Source organism: Amblyomma maculatum, chromosome 8, assembly GCF_055883805.1.
Source record: "Amblyomma maculatum isolate TAMU_Amacu chromosome 8, ASM5588380v1, whole genome shotgun sequence".
NCBI classification, from domain to species: Eukaryota; Metazoa; Arthropoda; class Arachnida; order Ixodida; family Ixodidae; genus Amblyomma; species Amblyomma maculatum.
In genome coordinates, this window is record NC_139351.1 from 95,767,970 (window position 1) to 95,793,216 (window position 25,247).

Below are 25,247 nucleotides of genomic sequence, written 5' to 3' on the forward strand. Positions count from 1 at the left end.
CTAGAATTATAAAACACACACTAGCATTAGGTATCCCATTATTCCTCTCTGCAATACAAGAATTTTTAAGCTAGCTTCATTAGCGCCAAACATATGGGCGATCGAAAATGATGCTCCTCTTCTGTTCCCTGAAGTCAACCCACGCCGGTGCGCAAGAAAGAAAACAAAACAAGTCGCGACGTCGCCCCACCACGTCCCGTCCCGCTTGCCGAACTTGGGAGCATCCAATGAGCAGGCACGCCAAGCATATGCCCCACTGACGTCAGTGGGAAGGCCTGCGTGCAGCGAAGTGTCGCCCAAATCGGCTGCGAGCGCTCGCTAGGACCACTTTGAAAAGATTATTTGCGAATTATTGGCTCAATATAAAGCTTTCAAATCTGACAAGAATACTCACTAAAACCACCTCTATGAATTGCTTGCATTAGAGTTTTATCCCAAGTAGCATTTCAGGAGCCTTACCTAAGTTTTGCTTAGAGCTCTAGGTTTTAGACAGGGTTCGAACCCATGATTTTTAGTTTTCGAGCTACACACGCTGTTGATATATGTCGTGTGGTCTTTCACGTGAAGGAGTGTTTTGATACTGCATTCTAATTAAATCGCCAGTATATCGACAGTACTGGATGATAATTCTACATTCGCCGAAATAAATAATAAGTAAATAAACGCTCTGTTTAATGCAGTTTGAGGTACGTGGCTGCAAAGTCTCATCGTCTCATTGCTGTGGTAGCAGCTGTGCTAAAAACCAAAGTAAGCTGCTGTTATTTGAAGTGAACTAAATTTCTGTGAGTAAGCTCACATTTTTATCATAACGGCTTTGGGATTTACATTTGTTATCAAAACTTTCTTGTACCTACGTTGCTTTTAGTTGCTCTTATTTGTTTAATCTGGCAACTACACATGTCCGCATGCGGTTCACAGCGAAGCGAATCCAATCCAATCCGATTCGTCTCGCTCTTCTGCCACTGTGCGCGTAGGTGATGGTGACGGATCAGTGAGGTGACGGGATGATCAGACACCGGCAAGTTTTACAGCTCTTGCTCTTCACCGTGTTCTGCGTCAGCGCGTCCCACGCCTTCATCGATGGCCTGTACTGCGGCAGAGAAAACTGTTACGATGGTGAGAGAACGCTTTAGTGCACGTCGAGTATTCAACTGTCTTTTTCGGGTAACCGACTCGCTGGGTCTTCTCCAAAAGCGTGACTGACCGCGGTCGTGTAAAATTTGCTGGGCACGTCACGCCGCGCTGGCACCGCGGCAAAAGAAAAATGAATGTAGTCCTAAACCGCCGACCTGTCAGGGATGGTTCTTAAAACAAGCAGGCCAGCACCTTTTGTGAGGTTTCGTTTTGTTACATAACATATGCGACAAAGCAGCATGTTTCATGCTGGTGCTAGCTAAAGCTGAATGCGTGAATGCATTTTGTCACTGCTTTGTGCGTACCCCACACACAGCCGCGTGTGAGTTGCATCAGTTTGCCAAAAAAAAAAAAATGACAGAGGATCAGCATCCGGGATGATGCGTTAGAAATGAATATTTCTGGGTATCTCGTCATAGCATCATCTTAGCGCGCGTCATCATTTGCCTGACTGTCTCATGAGAGCTTGCTTTCTACTGACCTCCCTTGAGAATGCAAACAACTGCATGGTGTGCTCACTATCTCTTGAGCTGATATATGACAATCGAGACAGTGATAGCACGTTGACCGTAACACTGTCGAGGTTCCTGGTGTTTGGAATGATTGCAGCCACTATTTATTTTTTTTTTTTAAAGGTCTTGCTATCGTCATTACGTTTGTGATCGTAGTCTCCTAGGTGGCCTGACCGACGATTTATAATTAGCAGTGAAGGAGGAATAGTGTATGAATGGTCTTTTTCATAGCACAGATAATATTTAGTGAAATGGAAATGAGTTGTGAATACGAAATACGTGCCTTCAATGACCCAGTGAATAAAATGCGTGCACTTTTGTTGAGATAATGGCACACAGCATTTCGGCCTTCAAGATTTTTCTTTTCTTTCTAGTTTTCAAACTTTGGTTTCTTGCTCATCTATTTGTATAACCACGTTTTCTTTATTCACTTCCATAGTGAATTGCATGTATGCATGTTGCCAGGGCTTAGAACTATGTCTCATATTTGCCATGTGCATCTAAGACCTAATACCTGTGGATAAGTGGTTGGAAATGGAAGTTGTGGATTCTATACTCTTTGGGCCCTCAAGTTAATAATGTTTGGCTGATGCACGTAGCATACTAATTAAATATTAATATGAAATGTTCAATTTTTTTAAACAACCAGACATGTGTTGGGCTTTTCTTTTTATTCAGATCTCACTGCACATGCAGAATATTTATCCAGTAGCCATGCAATTGCTTATTCCGTAACTAATTCAGGTCAACTGTAGACATTGCTTTATATCCGTTTATTTGATTTTGCTAGTCTTACTGTGATGCCGATAACAATAGGTACTCGGAAGTTCACCTTCAGTTTGTATCTGCAGGATTATGTGGTATTTAATGTTCTTTCTCCCTCTTTTCAGTATTGGGCATCACAAGAGACACATCAAAGGTGAGTGAACACCTTAGCTTGAATGCACATTTGGCGTTGTACAGTTTGTGTGTGTAAGTGTATAACACATTTGGCAAAGTTCACACACTGAATTTTCTGCCTTGCCCTTGCAGGCCGAAATGGCTCGAACTTACCGACAGTTGGCGCGGAAGTACCATCCTGACATGCACAAAACACAGGTAAGAGAAGGGCTTTGTTTTATTGAACTATATTCATCACATGTTTCATCAGATTGAACCTGTTACTCACGCAGTGTTTGTGTTGAAATATGTTAAGGTGGGCTTATTATTAATTTTTATGTAGTGCTCTTGTATTGCTCTAAGGGGTGAGATGCACAAAAAAAGAAAAAAGGAACACAGAAAGACAACACACAAATCTTCCACTGTACTTATTTTTTCGCGCTGTTCAGCACCTTCAGCAATGCCAAACCAACTAACCCAGCTTGCTATCCTTGATCTTGTACAGGCAGTCTTTTGACCATGTGGACTATTCAGATTCGAAACTTTTTGTGAGAATTCATGTGCCAAGAAAGCTTATGCTTTTCCACACCATGCAACCATAACCATGTAAACATAACCATAGCATATTATGGTTATGTTGTATAGCACTTATGAAAATGCAATGTAGCATGGTAAAGTTGGTAATTGTGGTAACTAGTAGCTAGCAGCAGAATGGGGTAACTAGAAGTTTGGTAATTAGGAACAGTCTTTGAACAAGAGTATTGCATGGTATCCATTATTGCTCAAGCTTTATGCAGGCAAGCCTTGTTGAGGTAAGAAAACAATAAATAAATAAACATTTTCCTCTATTCATTGTGTTGTTGGGTAAGTTCCAGGTGAAGCAGTGATAAGTTAGAAAATTGTCCACATCGTCTTTGCTTGTTGCATTCTACAACACTTAAATAACGATGCTTTCACTGAATGCAATGAGTGCAGGGTAGCTGTGCAGGGTCTGTATGAAAAGTTGCGACTTTCGTGCCTAGGCAGCTGCTAAAGATAGCTTCCCTGGCAGATTGTTCAATTGTTTGAGAAAACCGTCGCACTGTTTTCTTGTAGTAAATACCTTGACGTGAATGCTGTTATGTTCTTTTTTTAGCTAGAAAAGCAAAAAAAAAAGGCTTCAAGCATTTAATGAAACATGTAGCCAGTCGCAAAATACCATGATACAGGGAACACAGAAAAGGCGCCAACCAAAATTCTGGCTAAGAGGATATGTGGAGAGAAATTTTTATGTCCGATGCCTTGTAGTACTTTAGAAGAAAGGGTACATTTCCCACATTCTACGTGGCTGAAACCGCAGGTGACATTCAGATCAGTGAACAATAGAGGAAGAAACCAGGTGGGATGGAGTTGGCAGCAGGATGAAGATGATTGATGGCTTCATTGAGAGTAGCAATCCTTGCTCTGTCTACTCATTTCTGTTCTTGATGCAGTTTAAGCTGCGTAGGGAAAACTCTGGACCTTATGAGCACCAGCAATTCTAGCCCAAGCTTTAGCTTGCTAACATTGGATATAATGAGGTTCAGGCTTGTGCTTTCGAGCTCATAAGGTGAGAAAAAGGGCATTTCATTCAGCCAGATAATTCAATGCGTCATAGAGGTTTTGCCATTTTTCTTTTTCAATTTTGTTGGTGCTGATCCTGTAGAGTGTGCATTTCTGCCTATGTGCTGCATTTTGTAGAGTAGTGTTGTGAAAGCTGTTTGGGTGGGAACAGGCAAGCAAGCTTTTTGAAAAGTTGCATTTTTCACTGCTTGAACTTAGCCAATACTTTTTCCCTTTTTCTTAACTATCTAGGAGGCAAAGGCCAAGGCAGCAGAACGTTTCACCCTTATAGCAACAGCTTACGAGGTGAGCAACTCATTGCCGCTTTCTCTTAAAGTTGTTGTGCGAGACTTGTGGCTGGATGAGAACGACTTCATTTTTTTCCCACTAGATTCTCAAAGATGACGAATCTCGAAAAGATTACGATGACATGCTGGATAACCCAGGTACTACACAGCATCTTTTCTTAAGATGGGATTTATCCCATTTTATATGTGATTATAGAATGTTGCACGTTTGTCATAATTTTGTATTTAATTCTCTCATAATGTAAAGATGCACGGGCCATAAGTCTATTTATTGGTCTCTGTTGTTTTCAATTTAATTTAAATCATTGTTGATGTATTGTGATGTTCAAGTGTTGTGGAGTTTAGTGTATGAACAGTTGCAGGTTATTTCATAGGGTAGTGCAAATTGGGAAGCACTCGAAAGCTGTATGCTTAGCTAGCGCTTCATAAAAAGTGTACTTACTGCACTGTTTAATAACTTCTTATTCAGTTACTGCAAAGGAGGGACAGAACTGGCACGTTGCAGGTTTACAGTGATTGAAAGTTTACTATCTGTCGCAAAGTTCTTTCCAGAGAGCCCATGACTGGAATTCTGGAATTGCTGTGGCACTGAGCATTGATGCAGTGATCGCTGCCACTAACCAGTTTAACATTTCTGAACGTTGAGGAGAAATCCCAAATTGTTGTAGATTCTCTACAAATGGCTAACCAAGGCTGTTTTGCCAAAGTATGGATTCCACTTTGTTCTGGCCATCGGCTTGCTTCTCTTAGAACTTGTGCAACAGATGCTACGTGCTACATTCTTTTGGTACATAGTGGCAGATAAATTTTCATATCATGTAAGCTGGAAGTAAAAGAAAACAAAAGAAGGAAAGCATTCTTCAAGTTTTGTGTTGCATTGACAAGAATATCAAATGATGATGATTACTGGGTGCCTACTATATTTATGTACATATACAGCTGGTGCGGAGGAAGGGTCACGAGGTACTTTGCTGTGTGTTTACCGCTAATGGTGCAGTTCAGTCTATCATAGTCTGGCCCTTTGCAGTACTACACTGTGATAGTACTGCTATGGTGCTTTGCTGTGGTTTTGACTCGTCATTTGCTTTGGGTGCACATCACTTAGTTGCACGCCATTTTAGCAGTTTTTGAGAGTGCCTTGTAGTAACTGGCTGGTTGCTTTTAATTGCAGAGGCGATATACAGGCATTATTACCGGTACTACCGGAAGCGGATGGCACCCAAGGTTGACATTCGCATCGTCCTTGCGGTCACAATCACAGTCATCTCAGCCGTTCAGGTGCGTGGCTTTTGTTGACACAGCAAGCCGCTTGATGTTTGGCTCACAGAAGCTGTGGTTTGTTGAGAGCTCAAACAGTGGGCGCTAACTTTTTTTTTGTATCTTTCACAAATTCATTCTTGATATTCAGTCAAAATCGAACCAAAATCGAAAAGGTGACACTTGAAAGTAGACACTTGTCTAAACTAGAAATAACTAGACAAACAGAATGGTTGTAAACCTTAAAATAATGTTTTATAGGGAATCCAAAGCCTAGATGTAGATACGTTATAGAACTGGATAGCGAATTGTTGTGTAGTACCAGCATGAGCTATAATACTAAATCTTTCACGTGATTGTATATTAGGTGTACTACCAGGTAATTGGGTGCCTCTTACCCTGTGTTAATCTACAATAATGCCTTTTTCCGTTGTGAAGAATCCAAATAAGTCTTGAGCATTGCTTCAATTACTAGTAGCTGTCTGGACTTCTTGGATACATTGGAAATTCTTGTGGATCTTCCCCAATTTATTTATTTCCTAAACTTCTTCTAAAGTGAAGACACCTGCAAATACTAACAGTAGGATGTTGTAAGTACAAAAAATCTATACAGTAAATTTAAATAATAGATTTCTATAACATTTAGCGTACTATTTTTCTCTCACGTGAGCTGCTCATACTGCAGTTTGGTCTCGTAGAAGAACTGGTTAGGTATTCACTTCCTGCAATTCGTGAACTAGTACAAGAAGGCTACAGTCTGTTGGTGCATCCTCTTTTTGTGCTAGTGAATATGCTTTAATTAAAAAATATATATATTTCACTTTGGTTCAAGTAATTCAAGATTAGGTTTAATCTTTAATACTAGTTTTATCGGGATGTTTTGGTCCTTTAACTAGATAATAGCTATGGTTCTGAACTTGCAGACTTTATGTAAGCAAACTATTTTTTCACTGCCACTCTTGTGCAAAACTCGAGTTGGTTAGGAGACTCCTGGTGTTATTTTTTGACGCATGCGAGCAAAAACATATTTTTTGTTGCCAAAAGAAGTGACCGTGAAGCTATAAATCTCGTCATAAGTAACCCAGTGCTTTTTTTTTTATGGCATTGTTAGTCAGAGCATATATCAAAGGCTGCTGTATTCAGAATTCAATCTATGTTGAAGGCTTTACCTTTAAAAAATAAAGTTCTAGTAAAGGCCTGTATGAATAGGTTTTCTTGGTTTTCATGAAATTTCTACTTCAGTGGAAGGTAGTATGCTGTTCTAATTGTTGTGATATTTCTAGAAAATGCACTTTTATGAGCAGTTTACGCACAAGCATCTGGGTCTTTCTCGGGCCTGCTTGTGCCGTATTGAGGGCCCGAGCTTGCAACATGGTTCTGCCTACTTTCCCAGCTGCACATGTTTAATGTGCGATGGGTTATGTCCTTAAGGTTAATGTAGGTACTCATTGCTGATTATCTTGGTATATCAAGAATTTTATTAGTACATTGAGGAAACATCTGGCTCTTATGTCTATCCGAGGATAAGTACTGTCTTCAGCATGTTTCGAGAGGTTCTTAAGTTTGGACTTCATGAGATTGATATTCATTTGATTGTATAGTACTTGCAATCCAGATTAGAAGCCTTGTTTAATCCTGTTTCCCACTTTGCAAAAACACTCTGCAGAAATGTGGCAATGATGGCAGAGGCATTTGTGGGTATGCATGACCTTCTAATGTATGAAAGTACATATGTAAACCTATCTTTTTATTATTGCAGTATTATGGAGCCTGGCACAGGTATCGAGCTGCCATCGATCACCTTATCACAGTGCCTAAGTACAGGCTCAGAGTGAGTTTTTATTTTTGATATTTTCTCTTCCATAATTTCATGCAAGCACTTAGTGGCCTTTGTACCACTTAGAGGCTTTGCAGAAACATTAGGGTAGGTATGGTTGGTATGACGTGGGGTTTAATAATATTCTGAAGTGACTTGGGCTATGAGGGATATGTCGTAGGGTAGGGCTGCAGTAATTTCGACCACTTTCACTTTTTAAGTGGGCATGGACATGGCACACCGCATGGGTGCCTTGGGTTTTGCATTCATCGAATAGTGGCCGCTGCAACAGGGATTTTAGTGCATCTACTTGAAACCTGTGTTGGCTAGCTAGGAAGATTCTACAGAAAAAGTTGAGCATTTCTTGTTGGAAAATCATAGTTGTTGCGGGGCTTCTGCATGGAGCATCACATTTTGGAAGAAAAAATGCAGTTTATGTAGAATTACTGAACGGTTCGTTATGACGTGCTGCTGTGAATGAACATTTGTCATAAATAGCTTGGTACAGGTGGATGGGGATGGTTCGTTATGACGTGCTGCTGTGAATGAACATTTGTCATAAGTAGCTTGGTGCAGGTGGATGGGGGTAGTTGTCACTTGCAATTGAGGGATAACGGAGATGTTTCACAGGGGGAGAGAGAGGCATGTAAGTGGAAGATGTCTGCCTCTAAGAAAGAGGCGTGCAGATACAAATTTTCTGGTTGCAAAGCGAACGTGCATAAGCAGAAATTAGCTGCAAATCAAATCTAATAGTTTTGAATGCGTTCAAATAATTTCAGATACCACTATGGGCTCTGAAAACCATAAAAAAAAAAGGCTTCTCCATAAAGTGTAGTGATGAAAAGAATCAAAGACACTGCAAATAAATTCTGTTTCAACTTATCATTACCATATTTTGCCGTGCCTGTAAAAGCCATCAATCAATAAGTAATGGAAGGTTTGTTGTATAGTAATATTAGTGTAATAATAGTGCATAGTAAACTTTATCTTGTGGACCATTGGCTTTTTTGCATTTCGTCAGTGTGCAAGCACCTATCTTAGTGGGCTCAAACGCTAGATGACATGCCTTTAGATATGATGTTGCTAGATGACTCAGTGCTTAAGCCGATTGTATTAGTGCAGTTACATGGGCTGGCTTCATGCCTAAATGTTATGTTGCACACTTGTTTCTTATCCTCTGCAGTCTAATATTGCGCTGTTTCTGGATTCGAACTGGAGAAAATCAGAAACAGTCAAAGATGTGTCCGTAAAACAACCACAGCTACGCACGGGGCCTGAAACTTCCATATGCATTATGTCGCTTATCATAATGATCTGAAACAAGAGGATCGCTGCCAGTCAGATGCACAGCCTGTTGTCGACCATATCATGGTACGACACTGTGACATGCTGCGTGGTGGTACTGAATGCCTGTCAGCACATTGATTTGATATGTGCCTAGCATTATTACTACTCGTGCCCACCGTGGCGAAGCAGTGGTTAGGGAACTCGACTCGAGGTTGTGAGTTCGAATCCTGGCCACAGTGATCGTTTTTTGATGGACATGAAATGCAAGGTGCCCCTGTGCTGTGCAATGTCAGTCCATGTTAAAGAACCCCAGGTGGTCAAAATTTCAGGAGTCCTTCACTACAGTGTCTCTCATAGCATGAGTCGCGTTGGGATGTTAAATTCCACAAACCATTACTAATCGTGGGCTTTTTTTGTGGGCTGGCAGTCGATTTCGTGAGAAAAGAGCAAGTTAACTTATGCGACTTGTGCAAGACACTGCCATTTGTCATGTTGTCTCTCTGTGATTTCGATCGACAAAAAGTTTTGTGTTTAGCAAGTTTGAGTGTTTCGAATAGTCAAAGTGCAGTGAGAGTCTAATCTAATAATCTAATATCAAATACTATCTGTAAGCTGTTCTTAGTTACAAGTAATTGCACTGCCAAATATTTCAGAATCGGTTTTGACGTTTATGCTTTCTTTACTTTTCTTACCTTTGTTTTTCAGAAGTTTGTCTTTATCGGGTTACGTGTGCTGAGCTTGATAAACAGATGTTCAGTAGAAGTTCACTGTGACTGATATTTATTCATAACAGCATTGAAATTGTAAGTGGTCACTAAGTTTCTGTAAATTGGTGCTATTGATTCCTTTGTCTAGGTCTGTGAGGCCAAATAACTTCTGCTGTGAATATTCACGCGTTCATGTCCCAATCAGCACTTATCATTCAAATCCCATAACAAAATTTGGCGTCGCCTTAGGGTATGTGCTACAGCAGCATGGTGTCTTGCTCAGATGATGTTTACGGTTTGCTGTGTAACCATTTAAATTCTTTCTTGCACATGCAGGCCGTGGAGATTGCCAAGAAGGAGGGCTTGTTCAATCCTAACAAGAAAAAGGACAGGAGAAGGAAGGTAAGCACATCTTCGCAGGTATCATTAATGATACATTCTTATTCTTTTTTCCCCCAAACAATGTGGAGGTTTGACTTCTTTCTTCAGACAGCTTGACAAGCACAGTCTGAAGGTTTGAAGTACGTTTACGCGGTGCTGTTTGGCATTGAGGAATTGATGGCGGACAGAATGCACCTGGCAGCTGCTTCCTTTCTGACGGAAGACCTTTTTTGCAACATGATTGGTTTCTAATGGCTGTGCATGCGTTAGTCAGCTTCTGGTATAAGTACACTTTAAAACAGAGCAGGTTATGGGGGCTTTAATAAGATGGTGCTAACAGAGAGTATTACGGAGCCTCATGTTTTTCTAATGCATTTTTGAACATTGTGGTCAGAGCCGCGGGGCGCATTCGCTGTCAGATGCTTCCCTGGCGGAGGTGGATTTGACTCGCCTTTTTTGATGCCAGCCGTTTGAAGCAGTCTTTTCTTTGGGCCAACTGTGAACATTTATAGAGACCTGTCATGACTAGACTGAATATATTGTGTATGTGGAAGGTGCGAAGTACTCAGTGATGTTAAATGCATTGTGTTGAAAGCGTCTTGACATATTATACAAAGCCACAACCAATGCTTTACTGTTTTTTTAATCACCTTGTACTCAGCATAAAGCACAAAGCTCACTAATGATGCCCAGGAAGAACCTGTGGCAGGTATTGCTATCAAGGTTTTGCTAATAAAGGTTTCACATGCTAGAGTAGGGACTTCGACGCTGGGGCCTTTCGAATAGAATATCTGCCAGGCCTTCAACCCGTGGAGTGGACAAGCCTTCTGATTGGGCGAACCCAACTCATGTGGGTGGGTAGAAGTGCGACAGTGCACAGTCACGACATGCTTTCTTTACGTTTTCTCGCACTTCAGCGTATGCCCAGTTGAGGGGTGAATTCGGAGAAGTATAATTCTTTATCTCAGATATTTTCGCCACTATTACAGCTAGATAAAAAATTCTTGTGATGTGGTGACTGGTAACAAAATAAGTGTCCTTCACATTTTTTTTTTTCTGCTTTAGTAATTGGGTTTGCATGGTAAAGATCCGCAGGTGGTCTGATTCTCCAGAGCCTCCACTACTGTGTCTCTCCATAGTCTGTGTCACATCGAGGAATTAAACCCTGCATATATCAGCCATTTGAAGTTCTGTTAACATTTTGTGTTTCTTACTACGTGGTCATGCAAGCAGAATTGGATATCGAGGCAGAGTTGAAGGATTATGAGTTTTATTGAAGTGTTGTATTGAAGGGAAAGCTAAGCTCCAGGATGGAAGATACTTGTGTTGTTGGTAGCACTCAGACGTGTCTCCATTGATAATGGCATCTCGTGGAAGATACTTGTATTGTTGGGAGCTCTCTGCCGGGTCTTCATTGATATTGGCATCTTCTGGACTAAGGCATTTGCTCTACAATTAAATAAACACTATAACTAAATAACTCCTATGCCAGTGATGAGAGATGAGACCTTTCCAGCCTCATGGAAAAACTAAGCAGCCAAGTCTGTCTGTTCCTTCAGCCCAGCTGTTCTCCTTGTACTGTATCATTTACATCTTTCTGTTCATCTTTAGTTTGTACAGCATTGATACAGCTGACAGTTTTTCCTCCCACGAAAGGTGATAAGGGAAGAACCTCTCTGACTTCGTTCATCAGCTAGTTAATGTTGCCGCATTCTACACCTTAAACTAGCTATCGTTATCCTATCTTGCTGAATCCATGCCCAATCTTTGTCTTTGACACATATAGCAGCATATTTCATGCTCACACTTGTACTGAGGGAGACTAATCTCTTCTTCCTCTTGCAGGAGGAGATAAAGGAGGAGGAAGAGAATACACTCAAGCGCATCCTGGAGGAGCAGGTGGACATCCGTGGCGGCTACAGCAAACCCACGGTGCGCCATGTGCTTTGGGTGCAACTGGTGCTGCTTCCGTACACAATCGGCTCCTACCTTTGGTGGCAGGCCCGTTGGCTCATCAAGTTCACCTTGAGGGGCGAGGAGCTGGGGCTGCCTGAGAAGGAGTACCTCATCCGCCGTCAGATGGCGCTATCTCAGTCCCAGTGGGATGCCCTCGAAGAAAAGGACCGCCAGGGCTTCCTCCGCGACGAGCTCTGGATTCCCGAAAAATTCAAGGTGCTGCCTTGTTGCTGCTGGCTCTCTAAGCTAACTTGTCACAAAGAGGTGTGCATTGTGGTAGTTTCAGCAAGGTGCCTTGGGGTATTTTGCATGCAATATCTGGTTTTCAGACTGGCTACTATCCTCACGATCTTGCTGTACAGGGCCGTCCGGTTCTAGCTATAACATGGTCACTGTTTTCACAGCAATATTGTGTTGGACGTAGGCGAATGTCGAAGCAAAGGGATACAAGTACAGATGGACCAAGAGGTGGTCCTGCGCATGGCCTACCACTAAGCATTACTGCTTGATCGGGTCAGTCGCAAATGTTTTTTTTTAATGCAGTGACCTTGTTATAGCTAGATGTGGACGACATTGTACATTTTGTATGGAGGCTGTCATACTGAAGGGCACTAAAAGGAACGGTGAGCATGAAATGAGGTTAGCCTATGTCATTTTGTTTGTACCACATTCTAAAGATAAGACGGCTACCTTCCACGTAAACTAGATGTACAACCTCGTTAATTCGAAGTCATCGGGACCGCGAGAAATCTTCGAATTAAGCGGGTTTTCGAATTAACCGAACACACCAAGAAATAAGACTTAGGCAAAAAAATTCGTTGCAGGAACGTGTTACTTTTATTCGGCATATTTTGAATTACTACTGAAAGTAATCAGAGATGCTGGTTTGCCGCGTCCGGTAGTTTGCGGCTCCTAAGGTCATGCTCTCGAGTTGGTCAAATAGACGAAACATCTCTGAACTTCCACCGCGGCACTCAACAAAACTGCGGATAACGTTCAGCGATCCGATAACTTCACCAAGAGCAGGTGCTCGGGGAGGCTCGTCGGTGTCGTCGTCGCTATCGTCGCTGTCATCGCGCATGTTCGTACCAGCAGTGATCTCACTCTCCAAGTCAGAGTAGCCAGTCTGCTCTTCGCTCTCAATGTTGATATACTCGGCGAAGCCGACTGCATTGGACTCATCCTCTGCGCAGAGCGCATTCGCAATACTCTGCTGCTTCTTCGTCAAGAGTAGTAGTACATGGGTGGTCTGCATCGGCATCAACAGTGCTTTCACTGGAAAAACCAGCGTGTTCAAAACACCGCCTGATCAATGTGGGCTCCAGTTGTTTCCAAGCGTACACCATGAGGCATATGGCTCCGAGGAGGCCGATGGAGTACTCCTTGCCATTGTCGTAGCAAAGGAGCATGCGCTTGAGCAGGTGGTACCGATAAATCTTCCTAGTGTGGTGAATGACGCCTTGGTCCATCGGCTGTGAGATCGAAGTGGTGTTCGACGGTGAGAAAGGTTAAATTATTGCGTTCTTTAAAACGGCAAAACCATCCATTGCTGCACTTAAATTCCTCGTGCCCAAGTTGTAGAGCTAGGTCGTTGGCCTTCTCCCGCAGTAGCGTTCCATTGACGGGAAGGTGGGCAGCGTTTGCTTTCTGCAGCCAGCGAAGCAGAGCAGCTTCCACATCTTGATACGTGGGAGCCCGCACTCGTGACCGCTTCGAAGAATAGGTCTTGACGTAAGCCTCTAGTATTTTTGACTTGTTGCTCAATATTGTGGACAACGTCGAGAGGGGCACGCCATGCCTTTTGGCCAACTCGGTCTTCGAACAAGCGCTCTTGCCTGCTTCCTGGATCAAGCAGAACTTCTGCTGCAGCATTAAAGTCTTGTACTTTGGCATTTCTGCACTGCTACGGTCACAAAGCTAGCACTTCTGCACAGTCCCGCCCAAAAAAACGGCACAGTAGCCGACCCCTAACCACAGCGCACAACACAAAGAAATGGCGCAGGCGAGACCGGCGCGGCGGTGGTGGTGGCGTACTTGCAGCGTCGGAGGCATGGGGGAAGAGTGGGCGAAGCACACCAAGGGATGGAGTGGGGGCGAGGTCACGTGATAAAAACCGGTATGCCCGCCGTGTTGCAGTGAAGCACGTCTTCTCCTCTGCAGGCGCGTGTTTCGGCGGTGCGCGAGGCGCACTCTGGACCGATTTTTGTGCAGAGAGTGCTCCGGCTGGGGCGCTTCGCCTATAAATCATCGCCATTACTATGTGGCTTTGCCTCGCAGCTCCGTAGGGCCGTCGTTTCGCCGGGTTTGCGGCGAAACATGGATCAGGCATTGCCGCATAGCAGTCCAAATTTTCGAATTAACTGGGCTGGCGCAGGCCGCCTGTTCGAATTATCCGGCCAAATTTACATTGGAAAATACGGGACCGCAGAAAACCTTCGAATTATCCGGGATTTCGAATTAACCGAGTTCGAATTATCGGGGTATTACTGTACAGTGAAAGAGTACGAAATAATACCGCATTTAAACGACTGTAAGACTGTTTTTACAATCGGTCAACGCAATCAATACGAAGGTGTGGCACTACCGATGAAGCCGAGAAATGAGATATCAGGTATCCTTAGGCATGGTTACAACTGTGTTTGCTCTGTGGCTTTCCCTGTAGCGTACCGTTGTGGACTCAAATGTGGCAGATAGGTACTGCAATCATTGGCTATTTTCACAAGTTAACTGCAGTGAAGTCGGCGCATTTTTTGACTGCTTATTTCAGAGGCAAAGCTTCACTGCCATGCATTTTTAAACCGTGATCACGGAGCCTTGTTTTTTACAAAAGTTTGAAAGAAGTAAATGAAATGGCAGGAAAAAAAAAAGTGTTCTGCTTTTTAAATAAAATTTTTCTCTTCTGTAAATGCATCCTTTGCTACTGGAAAGACAGTGCAGCTGGGAAAAGCCATACAACTGATGTTCACATGATTGGAATTGTCCTCTGCTTTCTTTTGAAGAGGTGGAAAGTGGCAGTGAATTTTTTAACAGTCGATCCTGGATATATTGAATTATTGCTTATAGCAAACAGTCAAAGAATATCTGTGAAAACGCTTATCTAGACAAAACATTTAATTAATCCACATAATACTGCTGCCATGTGGAGAAGCCAATGTTTGGAATAACACTGGTGAAGTACTCACCGAAAGCTACTGGTGACACTCACCATGCTTGTGTTGCCAACTGTACCTTGTGCAACCAACCGTTAGTGGAACCAACTATAGGTTCAACTGAATGAAAGAGTTTTCTGCTTATAGTGCACCATCAACACAATTAGGCGTCATGTGCCAAGCAGTCATTAGTTACGTAGCACTGCCCATGGCAGTTTCGCTGTAAAGCAGAGTAAGGTCTACCAGCAGTGAGTGGCCTGATGCAACTACGCCATTTGGCTGCATGTTATGCGTCGAGCATGTCCCTATTGTTGGAGCACCATACTTTTAACCCCATGTCCCAGGTGACCCTATTCACTGCCATGTTTTACATAACAAATTATTTATATATCAAACTATTCACAATCACCTTCGAGGTTGGTATATTTGAGATAGACTGTGGTGTCGTTTTTTTTTTTTTTGGCTCTGGAATGGTGTGTATGACATAAGGAGACATGGATCACTACGTGGAATTCGCCTGTGTTCAATGAATAGTTTGAAATCGAATTCTTTTCTCTAGTTTTATTTTTAGTTTGTGATTGGGAAACATTGTAACGCTTTCAGTGAATGGGCAAAGAGCAATCATATTGCAGTTTTTGTGTGCTTCAATGACCTCATGCTCAGTTATAAAGAAGAAATTCAATGTTAAATTTTTTGCTGGCCATAAGCAAATTTGACATGGTAAATAATGTTCAATGCCTGATGCACAATTCTGAAGCCGAAATGCACAAAAAGAAACTTGGTGCCATTACAACCCTTGAACACATATTAAGAATGTGCAGCAGACGCATTGAAATGCTTCCATCGTTGTGTTTACTGTTGCTTTCATAGCAGGACACTATCTCTTTTTAGGCAGAGTGCATATCCTTATTTAGTGTTTGTGATCCAATGTAATACCTTGTCAGGATTTGAGCATACTATTCAGCATGGAATGGGCAATACTGCTGATTGCTGGTAAGGTTATTTTTTAATAGGCTGCTGTTCTTGTGGTTGGGTTATATGCTGCAATGGAAACAGTAACTGTGGTGTGTTGTGTGCCCAGCTTGTACCTTTCTGTACCAGTTGCTTCATTTGTGTAATGCATTTATTTAGGTATGCCACACACTGTAGCTTTACTTCCGTTTCTGTGGGGCTCTTGTTTTTCTTCTTAATGTCTCTGGGCTAGGTGGTCGTGGAACTTGATTATAGTGGTGGCCTGGTGCGGCACACCACTGGGTTTTTGATTCGTACAAAATTTTTCTCTCCCTGGTGCTGTGCTTTTCTGGGATAAAATGCTAGGGAAAAAGGTCTTAGATTGAATCGTGGTGTACTGTGCAAAGCCTGTGGTGTGCTATGCTGTCATAAAAGCAGTCATTTATTATATTGTGCAACATTATCTATGTTAACAGCAGCTTCATGGACTGGAACCTCGAATAACAGAAAATGTTACAAGCAGTATGACCCCACCGAGAACAGCGACATTGAAGTATGAGGTGAAAACGTGAAGCTTGGCGATCACACTTTGTCTTATGATCTTCAGCCTGACTGTTGCGACGAGAGATGTGCCATCGTAGCAGCTGCAACAAAAGGAATGATTATTGCTATTTTTTGTACTCTTTCAATTTTTTGTACACCATCACTTGCCAACAAGTCCAAGTTTATGCCGGAATCATATCACAATATAAGATCTCAAGTTTTATGACAAGGAGCTATCAACTCTGCAGTAACCTGCAGTCTAGTAAGATTTGTGACGCAGAATAACATTGTTATTGTACCGCTTTTTATTGCAGGTCTGGAAGCAGAGGCAGGAAGACGAAATGAAAGCCAAGCTTGCGGAGAGTGCACGATACAAGAGTTACCGGCGGTACATGAAGAACCATGGTCCTGGTCAGATCACATTTGAGGACTGAGCCCGAAAGTGGGCAATAAATTATTTTTACGTTTTGCACATCCGGATGTTGCTCTGAGTTAACACTGCAATAATTGTCTGGTACCACTATGATACACGAAAGAAGAAAGGCAAGCATAAGTGTTTCTTTTTGTTATTCCTAAAGCAATAAATACTGACAGAAAAAACAAAGGTAGATAGGGAAGAGGAGGGAAGTTAACCAGAAAAGCTTCCTGTTGGCTGCTCTGCACTGGGAGAAAGGGGATGAGGGGATTAAAGAGGGGAAGAGAAACGGGACAAGGAGCGCAGTCACAATTTGTTACTCAAGCCGGTGGCTGTCATAACAGTGCCTTCTATGTGGAAGGCAGTGTGCATGCATCACATGATCTCTGGAACAAAGCCAAAGGACGAAAAAAATAAAAAGCAGACAAAGACTCACACAATACCAAAAGACAGTAGAAATAGAGATCAAGAAATGCAAGTATTAAAATATGGCAATTCCATTTCCAAGAGCGCAACTGAAGGTGAGCCAGTGCAAGTCTGTCCCCTCATATGGATGACGGATCATTGTGTGGATTTATTTGGCTGTTTTTTCTTGGTATTGCATCATAATTGACTAACGAGCCCGAATTGCCTCCCTTCATTGGTACCACTGACCTGTTGGGACGGTATTGCATTGTATTCCTCAGTATGTATATTTCTATCACATCTTTTATATTTATTGCATTTTAAAAGACTCAAGACATTATGTAAAACAGAGGTTACAATTGATCCATTGTTTTAGTATATGTATACCAGAACATTGGTGTATTGCTTTTGCTAAGGAATATACAGTGTTTTTGTTTGTACATATATGAAACAATATCTAAAGGTTTTGTTGGTAAGCAGTTTATTTCAAGGTTACTGGGTGGTCTCAAAATGAAAGTGACCTTGCGGTAAGCATCCAGCCTGCATTCGGGAGGTACAGAGTTTAATCCCCGGTACCTAGAAATTCTGGGGAATAGTCACTGGGTTTTTGATTCGTACAAAATTTTTCTCTTCCTGGTGCTGTGCTTTTCTGGGATAAAATGCTAGGGAAAAAGGTCTTGGATTGAATCGTGGTGTACTGTGCAAAGCCTGTGGTGTGCTATGCTGTCATAAAAGCAGTCATTTATTATATTGTGCAACATTATCTATGTTAACAGCAGCTTCATGGACTGGAACCTCGAATAACAGAAAATGTTACAAGCAGTATGACCCCACCGAGAACAGCGACATTGAAGTATGAGGTGAAAACGTGAAGCTTGGCGATCACACTTTGTCTTATGATCTTCAGCCTGACTGTTGCGACGAGAGATGTGCCATCGTAGCAGCTGCAACAAAAGGAATGATTATTGCTATTTTTTGTACTCTTTCAATTCACCTATGTCACTATAACCTCAAGGCAGCATAATAGAGTGAACATGGCTGTACAGTATAGTTTTTTCTTTGTTTCAGTATTCAACAACTTAACTACTAATACACATGAACTAAGCGTAGCATACCGTCCTCCTGTAATGCTAATATATGTTTGGTTTCCTTCTACTATTTTGACTTTAACGCAAACTTCCACTAGTGGTAAGACTACTGTGCCCAAGGACGCGGGATGGAATCCCGGCCACCGCGGCTGCTTTTCGATGGAGGTAAAAAGCTAAGCGCCCATGTACTGTGTGATGACAGTGCATGTTAAAGAAACCCGGGTGGTCGAAATTTCTGGAGCCCTCCACTACAACATCTCTCAAAGCCTAAGCTGCTTTGGGACAATAAACCCATAAGCCAAACCAAGCCAATAAACTACCCACTAAGTGCTAGATTAGTTTCTGGCAATATGCCAGAGGAACTGAACTTTTAGCACTCGTTCCAGACTTCTATAGTGTGATACATTTCGCCAAACCTAATGTGCTGCCATCATTGCAGACTACTTCACATTTTTGAATGAATTTCCATGAAATTGGAATTTTCTTTAAAGTGCACAGTCACAAAGCTATCTTGGTCTCGCAATTTCAGGCAATATATTGGAGTACATATACACTATATGCAAGTCTCATTTATGACAAGTGTTCTCTGCTTATGTGTTTGAACTTCTCTTGCTAAGTTGTACTCTCTCGTGACTATTCACACACAGTTGGCACAGATGTTCCAGCTTGTGCGAAACTAATTTTAACGCAATTTTTTTCATAACAATAGTTAGGATATACCTTGGGAGAGAATACTAGTAAAATTTCAGCATGGTGATAATTGTTTTGTGAACAAGGAAAAAGATGTGGAAATACTTTTCTACAGGCTTAACAATTTTCTGTCAAATGTTTGCCAAAAAGCAACCTAAAAGCCAACACACCGTCTGGGTAAATGGTATACGACTTGCATTGTGTAAATGCTTAAAGAAAGGGAACAACTGTAACAGTATAAGTAAAAATGAGATTCAAACTGCTGACACAGGTGCAGAATAACAGCACGCTAGCCAATTGCAGCACATAAACAACAATGTTATGGCCTGTTAATTGGATTCTTACCTATTCTAGCAAATATTCTATTTAATGCTAGACAAGATGGCGCAGTTGACCTTCTGCTATTAATGGTTTGAAATGTGCCTCTCATCGCAGTGCATGGTCATTGCGTTTCCTTGTGTGCATGCACCGAGTGGAATCCCTCACGTAATATGAAAGTTCAAAATTCTGCACAGTTCAAAAAAATGTTTTGGTCCCTTTGAGTTGTCAAGAGCAACAGCTATTTCGTGCCTCTAATTAAAATGTGGGAAATGCACTGTTACGCCACTCATCCAATTGATCTGGTCCAATTGTTTCCATTGTTTGTTTGGAATACTAATCTACTGTATTGCAAGATGCCTTTAGAAGAAGTCGCAGCACTCAGATACTCTACTTAAACACCCAATCCCCCTGGCCATGAGTTTAACACCACAATAGCATTGGCGTTAATTACTACCATGGCATTAAATTGCAACTCGGGCGATTTTTAAATATTTTCGAGTCACGGCTTTCTTTTTTGTTTTCAAGAACTTCCTTTTGTGAACGCAAACTTAAATTTTCTAAAACATTTCCTGAACGTTCAAAAACACAAATGTGAAACTGAAACCACCGAAGCTGCTTGTTGCGACAGTGGCTGTGACGTCATGCTCAAGCGGTCCAAGCTTTGTCATCAATCGGTAAGCCGTGCTACAAGTATGGGCTTTGTGTGCTATGCCGTATCGTTTGTCGGAACTGCACGTATCCACGCTTTGCGCTCTTGTCATCTCTGATAGAGCAGAAAACAGCTAGCTTTTCAGGGATCAGCGAGCCTGCTAAATTGAGTGGTTAAATTAAGTTAATTTTTTTTTATTTGCTAACTATTGCCTTTAGACAATAAATGGATTTGCAAAGACGGAGAGCATCTTCTAAAACCCCCATTACGTTTCCGATAAAGAAAGCCTCATGTGTATCGTTTTTCCAGGCTCTAAACAAAGGCCGCGTAATGTGTGTGTATGCATATATATATATATATATCTTTATTTTTGTTTGTGCGCTATATATATATTTCACATGACTGGCGCATTGGTGCGCCACGATTGTGAGCTGCTCCCAACCTGGGTTTCTGCGAACGAAATCAGCTGCGGCCTTGGATCCAAAACCCCGTTGCAGCGGCGGACCAATATGTCCGCGGTTTTTTCTTCGTCCGCTTCAGGCTGTCGGCGCTTATGAGGGTGCAAGTCGCAGCGAGCTCACCACACTGGCTGCAACCATCGCGAACATAGCCTACCATTGGGACAGGGCTGTCGAATCGCGGCCACAGCTAATTTCGGTCACTCTGGCCACGATTGTGAGTAGTATCGTGGCACACGAATGCATTAGCCACAATATATATTTTTTTTGTATTTCGCGGACTTTCTTCAATAAATAGTGATGAATAGGATAATTAGTGATGATTCTAAATAGTAATAATAATAGTGGTAAATAAAGCGAATAAAATAACAAAATAAAAAATTAAAGAAAAGAAAGGAAACTAAAACGCATATTACAAAGTAAAAAAGTAAAAAGTGCCGTCGCACAGCACACGGAAGAGGCGTTGTTGTTGTGGCTGTAGGAAGAAGGAAAAGAAAATGCACGGGCCTGCTACTGGCTCTAGCTGAGCCACCTCCGCTGCCTCGTGCAGACAGAAGAGAAAATAGAGAAGAAAGAAAAGGAAGAGGGAGAGAGAAACGCGCGCGCAACAACAGCCGTCGTCCACTACCGAAGTGGTGGCGGGTGTAATGACGGCCTACAACAGATAAAAATTCGGTGGCAGGCTAGCCCCCGCCGCAAGCGGCGGTGACCTACCTGTCCCAACCCCATCAGGGGAGTACCCGTGTGCTGTGCGATGTCATTTTAAAGATTCTCAGGTGGTCGAAATTACTCCGTAGCCCTCCACTACGGCTCCTTTTTCTCTCTTTCCACTTCAACTCCCACCTTCCCTTATGGCGCGGTTCAGGTGTCCACAGACACAAGTGTGACAGATACTGCGCCTATCCCTTCCTGTGAACCATTAATTAACTAAAAACGTTGTGGCAGCGTTAATGCGTTCGCATTCTCCCGATGCAGTTTAGTAGTGATCTCTGAGGATTTCCTCGAGAGTCCAAGCCAACCGTCACTTTCCCCACAGCTATGGTTTTCGTGCCCTTTTTTTAAAAAAAAAATGATACGTGAAGCATGTGTCATTATGCGTATCTGACGTGTTGGTTAGCGCATGTTCTGCGCCTCGTTTGTTCCTCCTCGTTAGTCCCGACGGGGAGTTTTTTTTTTTTTTTTTTTTTTTTTGTTGTCCGAGAGTTAAATCATACATGTTGCATTTTCCCCCCAGTGAGTATTCTAGTGTCATAGCATTAAACGCTATATACCGAGTCACGGTCCCAGCTAACTTGGACCAAGGTTTGAAACAATTGCTTAGCCCTAGCACAGTGAAACAATATTCAGATATGTACAGAGTTGCATATGCTAATCTGCAGTAATTCTTTTCGTTCACTAATGTTAACTAATTAGTAACGACTAATTAGCCATTCTTTAGTTATTGCATTGAGAGAAAAAGTGTCAATGCAAAAGTTGTACATCTCGAAAAACGGTGGATACGTTGTTTCCATCAAGCTAGCATTTACGTAAAATGTTTTTTTTTTTTTTTTTTTTTTTTTTTTTTTTCACCAGCCGATAACGACGCCTGGCGCAATAAAAAAAACATACTTCTTGGTGACTGCAGCGTTACTTTAAAGTCTCGAGACGCGTCCATCTGGCGGAAGAGGCCGCAAAAAACACAACATTACCGACTCCAAGGGGGCCTGTCGGAATGATGAGTTGGGTTATACCTCCTCTTGCGAAGCGCATCCTACAAAATTGCTGTCGGTCCAGCGATCCTGAAAATTGTAATCTCATCTGGGCTCGCGGCCATCAGGAACTCCTAGGCAATGAGTTAGCCAATCAGGCGGCCCGCGCTCTCTCTCCCCGGGCCCTCAAGCTTGCCAGGGAAGTCTACTCCGAGCCCACCCAATGTCTTATCACATTCAAAGAAATTACTACATATTATAAGGACTCCCATCTTCCTCCCTTCTCTTACGGCGTGGTTCAGGTGTCCACAACGCGTATGACAGATACTGCGCCTTTCCCTTCCCGTGAACCAATTATTATCCAGAGACTAGGCCACATGACTCTCAGCAGCCCCTGGTGATTTCGCTGGGCTGCGCCACATGTTTTTTTCTAAAAGCTTGGTTACTTTTAGCTGGGACATGCAGCATATGCGCTCGAATGGGAACGAAAAAATCATGTGACAAAGCCTTCATAACAGTTTTCAGAGAACCCTCAGTCGAAAAAAAAAATACAGATTTTTTGTTGTAACAATAAAATTTCTGTGCGGTTTTTGAAGTGAACCTGTTGCGATAACAGAAATTTCTGTAGTTTCGACACAAAAGTTCTACAGAACTGCAGACTACAGAAAAGCACGACAGAAAGAACTGCAGATTTATATGAAAGTACTACAAAACTACAGAAAATACTGACATTTACGACAGAACTGCAGAATATTTTGTGTTTTTGACACAATTCTGTAACATTTTCCAGTGGGCCGGCATGCACATCCGTGGAATATCGGCAGCTGGTAAACCCTTGTGCTTTGTCCTTTTTGTCTTCTAGCCTGGAAGCCGCGTGAAGGCCTGCGAGCAGCACTAAGGGGCTTCTGAAATGGTACTTGCATTAATATTTTAATGCAAGAAGTCGATAGAGGTGGTCTTTGTGAGTATCCGAGTCAAATTTAAAGCTTCGCGTGGAGCCTATAATTTGCAAATATGTGCTAGTAAGTGTTCCTAATTACCGCCCGCAACCAGACACCTAACCGCGCTCTTCCTCCCCGATGCAATCGGGGCTTGCTGGTTTAGCCACTCATTGGACGCTTTCAAGCGACGCGGGCAAGGCGAGGCTTGGTGGGACGCCGTCGATAGACTTTTCTTCCATTTACTTCTTGCGCGCCGGTCTGCGCTCAGTTGAATGGGCAGTGGAGGAGCTGCCTTTTAGATCAGCGATATGTCCGATGGGAATGAAGCTAGCTTAAAGAAATTTGCGTTGAGAAGCGGACTTATGGCATACCTATTGCTTGCGTGCGTTTTCTAGCTTTAGCTATACTTTTTCAGGTGCCCTTTAAGTGTGCGAGAAGCCACGTGGGGCGCTGTTCACCTGTAGATTCCCGTGTCCCAGAACTCAGCCCTGGCGATATGCAGGTTGTTGGCCAGGTCTATCTTGACCCTGCCGCCGGACAGTTGGGACACGACCATCGGATTGAGCAAGATGGACCCGTTGCGCCACTGGTAGAACTTGCTGCCGAAGCGTTGCCTGCACAATGTTTCAGTGGGCGCTGTGTTCAGCGCCTTATGTGCACAGATGAGTAATATTATGATGTCTCATATGAGAGCACCAGCAGCGTTCCCTGAACGCCCAGTGGAAGGGTTCGAGTGCTTTAGGCTTACAAATATACATATTTTCTCGTCTCTTTCATTTGAAATGCTGTCCCCAATTTGGAGTTGACTGGCACCCCCTTAATTTGAATCAGGGTGGTGACAAGCGCCACCTTTTTCAGTTAAACAAGAGCTGTTTTAAGTTATTCTCTATTTTTGAACATTCATCGTGTCTGGTACTTATACCAGCCTGTGCCCCGTAACAGAGTGCTGCTGAGCAGCTGTGGTGGGGTAATGATTAATCTTATCCATATATGGTAAAACTTTAACTTACAGTTAGCGAAGATGAAATTCCGCAAACATCTATTCTAGGGATGTATGTTCTTATACAGGCCGCAATCTCTACATCAAGCTTCATTGCGAGACTAGCAGAGGCTTCATTTGTGAGCACGTTACTGCAGAGTCAGCGGGTGAGAAAATCTGAATGCTCCCAAATCAATCAATCAATCAATCAATCAATCAATCAATCAATCAATCAATCAATCAATCAATCAATCAATTACATGTAATAAGTAAGCGATAAAATGTTATTGGCGCCTTTCAGCAGATTTCTAATTCAGTGCGACGTGCCTGGTGCAGGAGAGCAGGACCTCGCTACCGCGGACTCGCTTCACTGTCCGGCGCCGTACCCTCTTGGGCAGTTCGAGCAGCTTCTGACGTAGCGAGAATATGCCGCGGCTGTTGTCCACCACTTCTTCGACCAGGCCCGATGAGTCGGTGACCACCACGACGCCCTGGCCCCGGATGCACGGTTCCTGGCATGGTGAGTGCAAACGTCAGTCCTTTTTCTATGCATCCGCATAGATCGCAGAGTAAGAAGCCGCCCTGTAAGGCTGATCACGTAATGACTCACACGTGACACTGTTCGAGGTCACATGGCCGAAGTCCTCGTGTCATGCCTTTACATGTCATAAAAGCCTTAGAGCGCAGCTTCAGTCAATATTTTTCGCAAAAGACAAGCTTTACCTACCACTATAATTACGTTTTGCCAGATGTCAGGCATGGACCTGATGGCATAATGCATTAACTTCGCCGGGCAGTTGCTTCGTACTCTAAGCCATGTGAGTGGAATAAATAGGGCCATGCTAATGTTCGTTAATCCTGAATGGCGATTTGGATCTTCTCGTATTGGAATATTCGCATGAATCAAGCAGTTTATTTTGGAAGTTAGCTTAATTCAAATAATTGGCACAAGGTTTTGAATAAGGTTCGTCGTAGTATTTTTATTCGATGGCGGTTCGAAAAGAGGCTTCGCTTTTATACGATGGATGAAGAGTTCAGTGTTGCCACACGGTCCATTCATGTGGCAGCGTTCATAAAGTTGACACTTGATTCCTACGGCTGGACGACGAGGCAAGACTTACACAAGTTTAGAAACCTTGCTTAAGGCCCGAC

The 25,247-nt window shown here is 42.7% G+C and overlaps 1 protein-coding gene across 1 annotated transcript; it reads left to right on the forward strand.

Annotated features, from left to right (window-relative positions):
* The first annotated feature begins 941 nt into the window (after nucleotides 1-941).
* LOC146181886 (dnaJ homolog subfamily C member 25 homolog) lies at nucleotides 942-16,933 on the forward strand. The gene is made up of 10 exons (XM_084576894.1): nucleotides 942-1,116; nucleotides 2,537-2,565; nucleotides 2,679-2,744; nucleotides 4,359-4,412; nucleotides 4,498-4,552; nucleotides 5,586-5,692; nucleotides 7,431-7,502; nucleotides 9,818-9,883; nucleotides 11,708-12,034; nucleotides 16,776-16,933. Exons 1-10 carry the CDS (start codon nucleotides 1,005-1,007, stop codon nucleotides 16,893-16,895), a joined length of 1,008 nt encoding a protein of 335 aa, XP_084433020.1. The 5' UTR covers nucleotides 942-1,004; the 3' UTR covers nucleotides 16,896-16,933.
* The last annotated feature ends 8,314 nt before the right edge of the window (nucleotides 16,934-25,247 follow it).

Bases quoted from the DNA above. Each gene is read 5' to 3' on its own strand.
- LOC146181886 (XM_084576894.1), top strand. From the start codon at position 1,005: ATGATCAGACACCGGCAAGTTTTACAGCTCTTGCTCTTCACCGTGTTC. The intron at 9,884-11,707 runs GTAAGCACATCT...TTCCTCTTGCAG, and splicing joins AAAAGGACAGGAGAAGGAAG to GAGGAGATAAAGGAGGAGGA. The intron at 12,035-16,775 runs GTGCTGCCTTGT...TTTTTATTGCAG, and splicing joins GGATTCCCGAAAAATTCAAG to GTCTGGAAGCAGAGGCAGGA.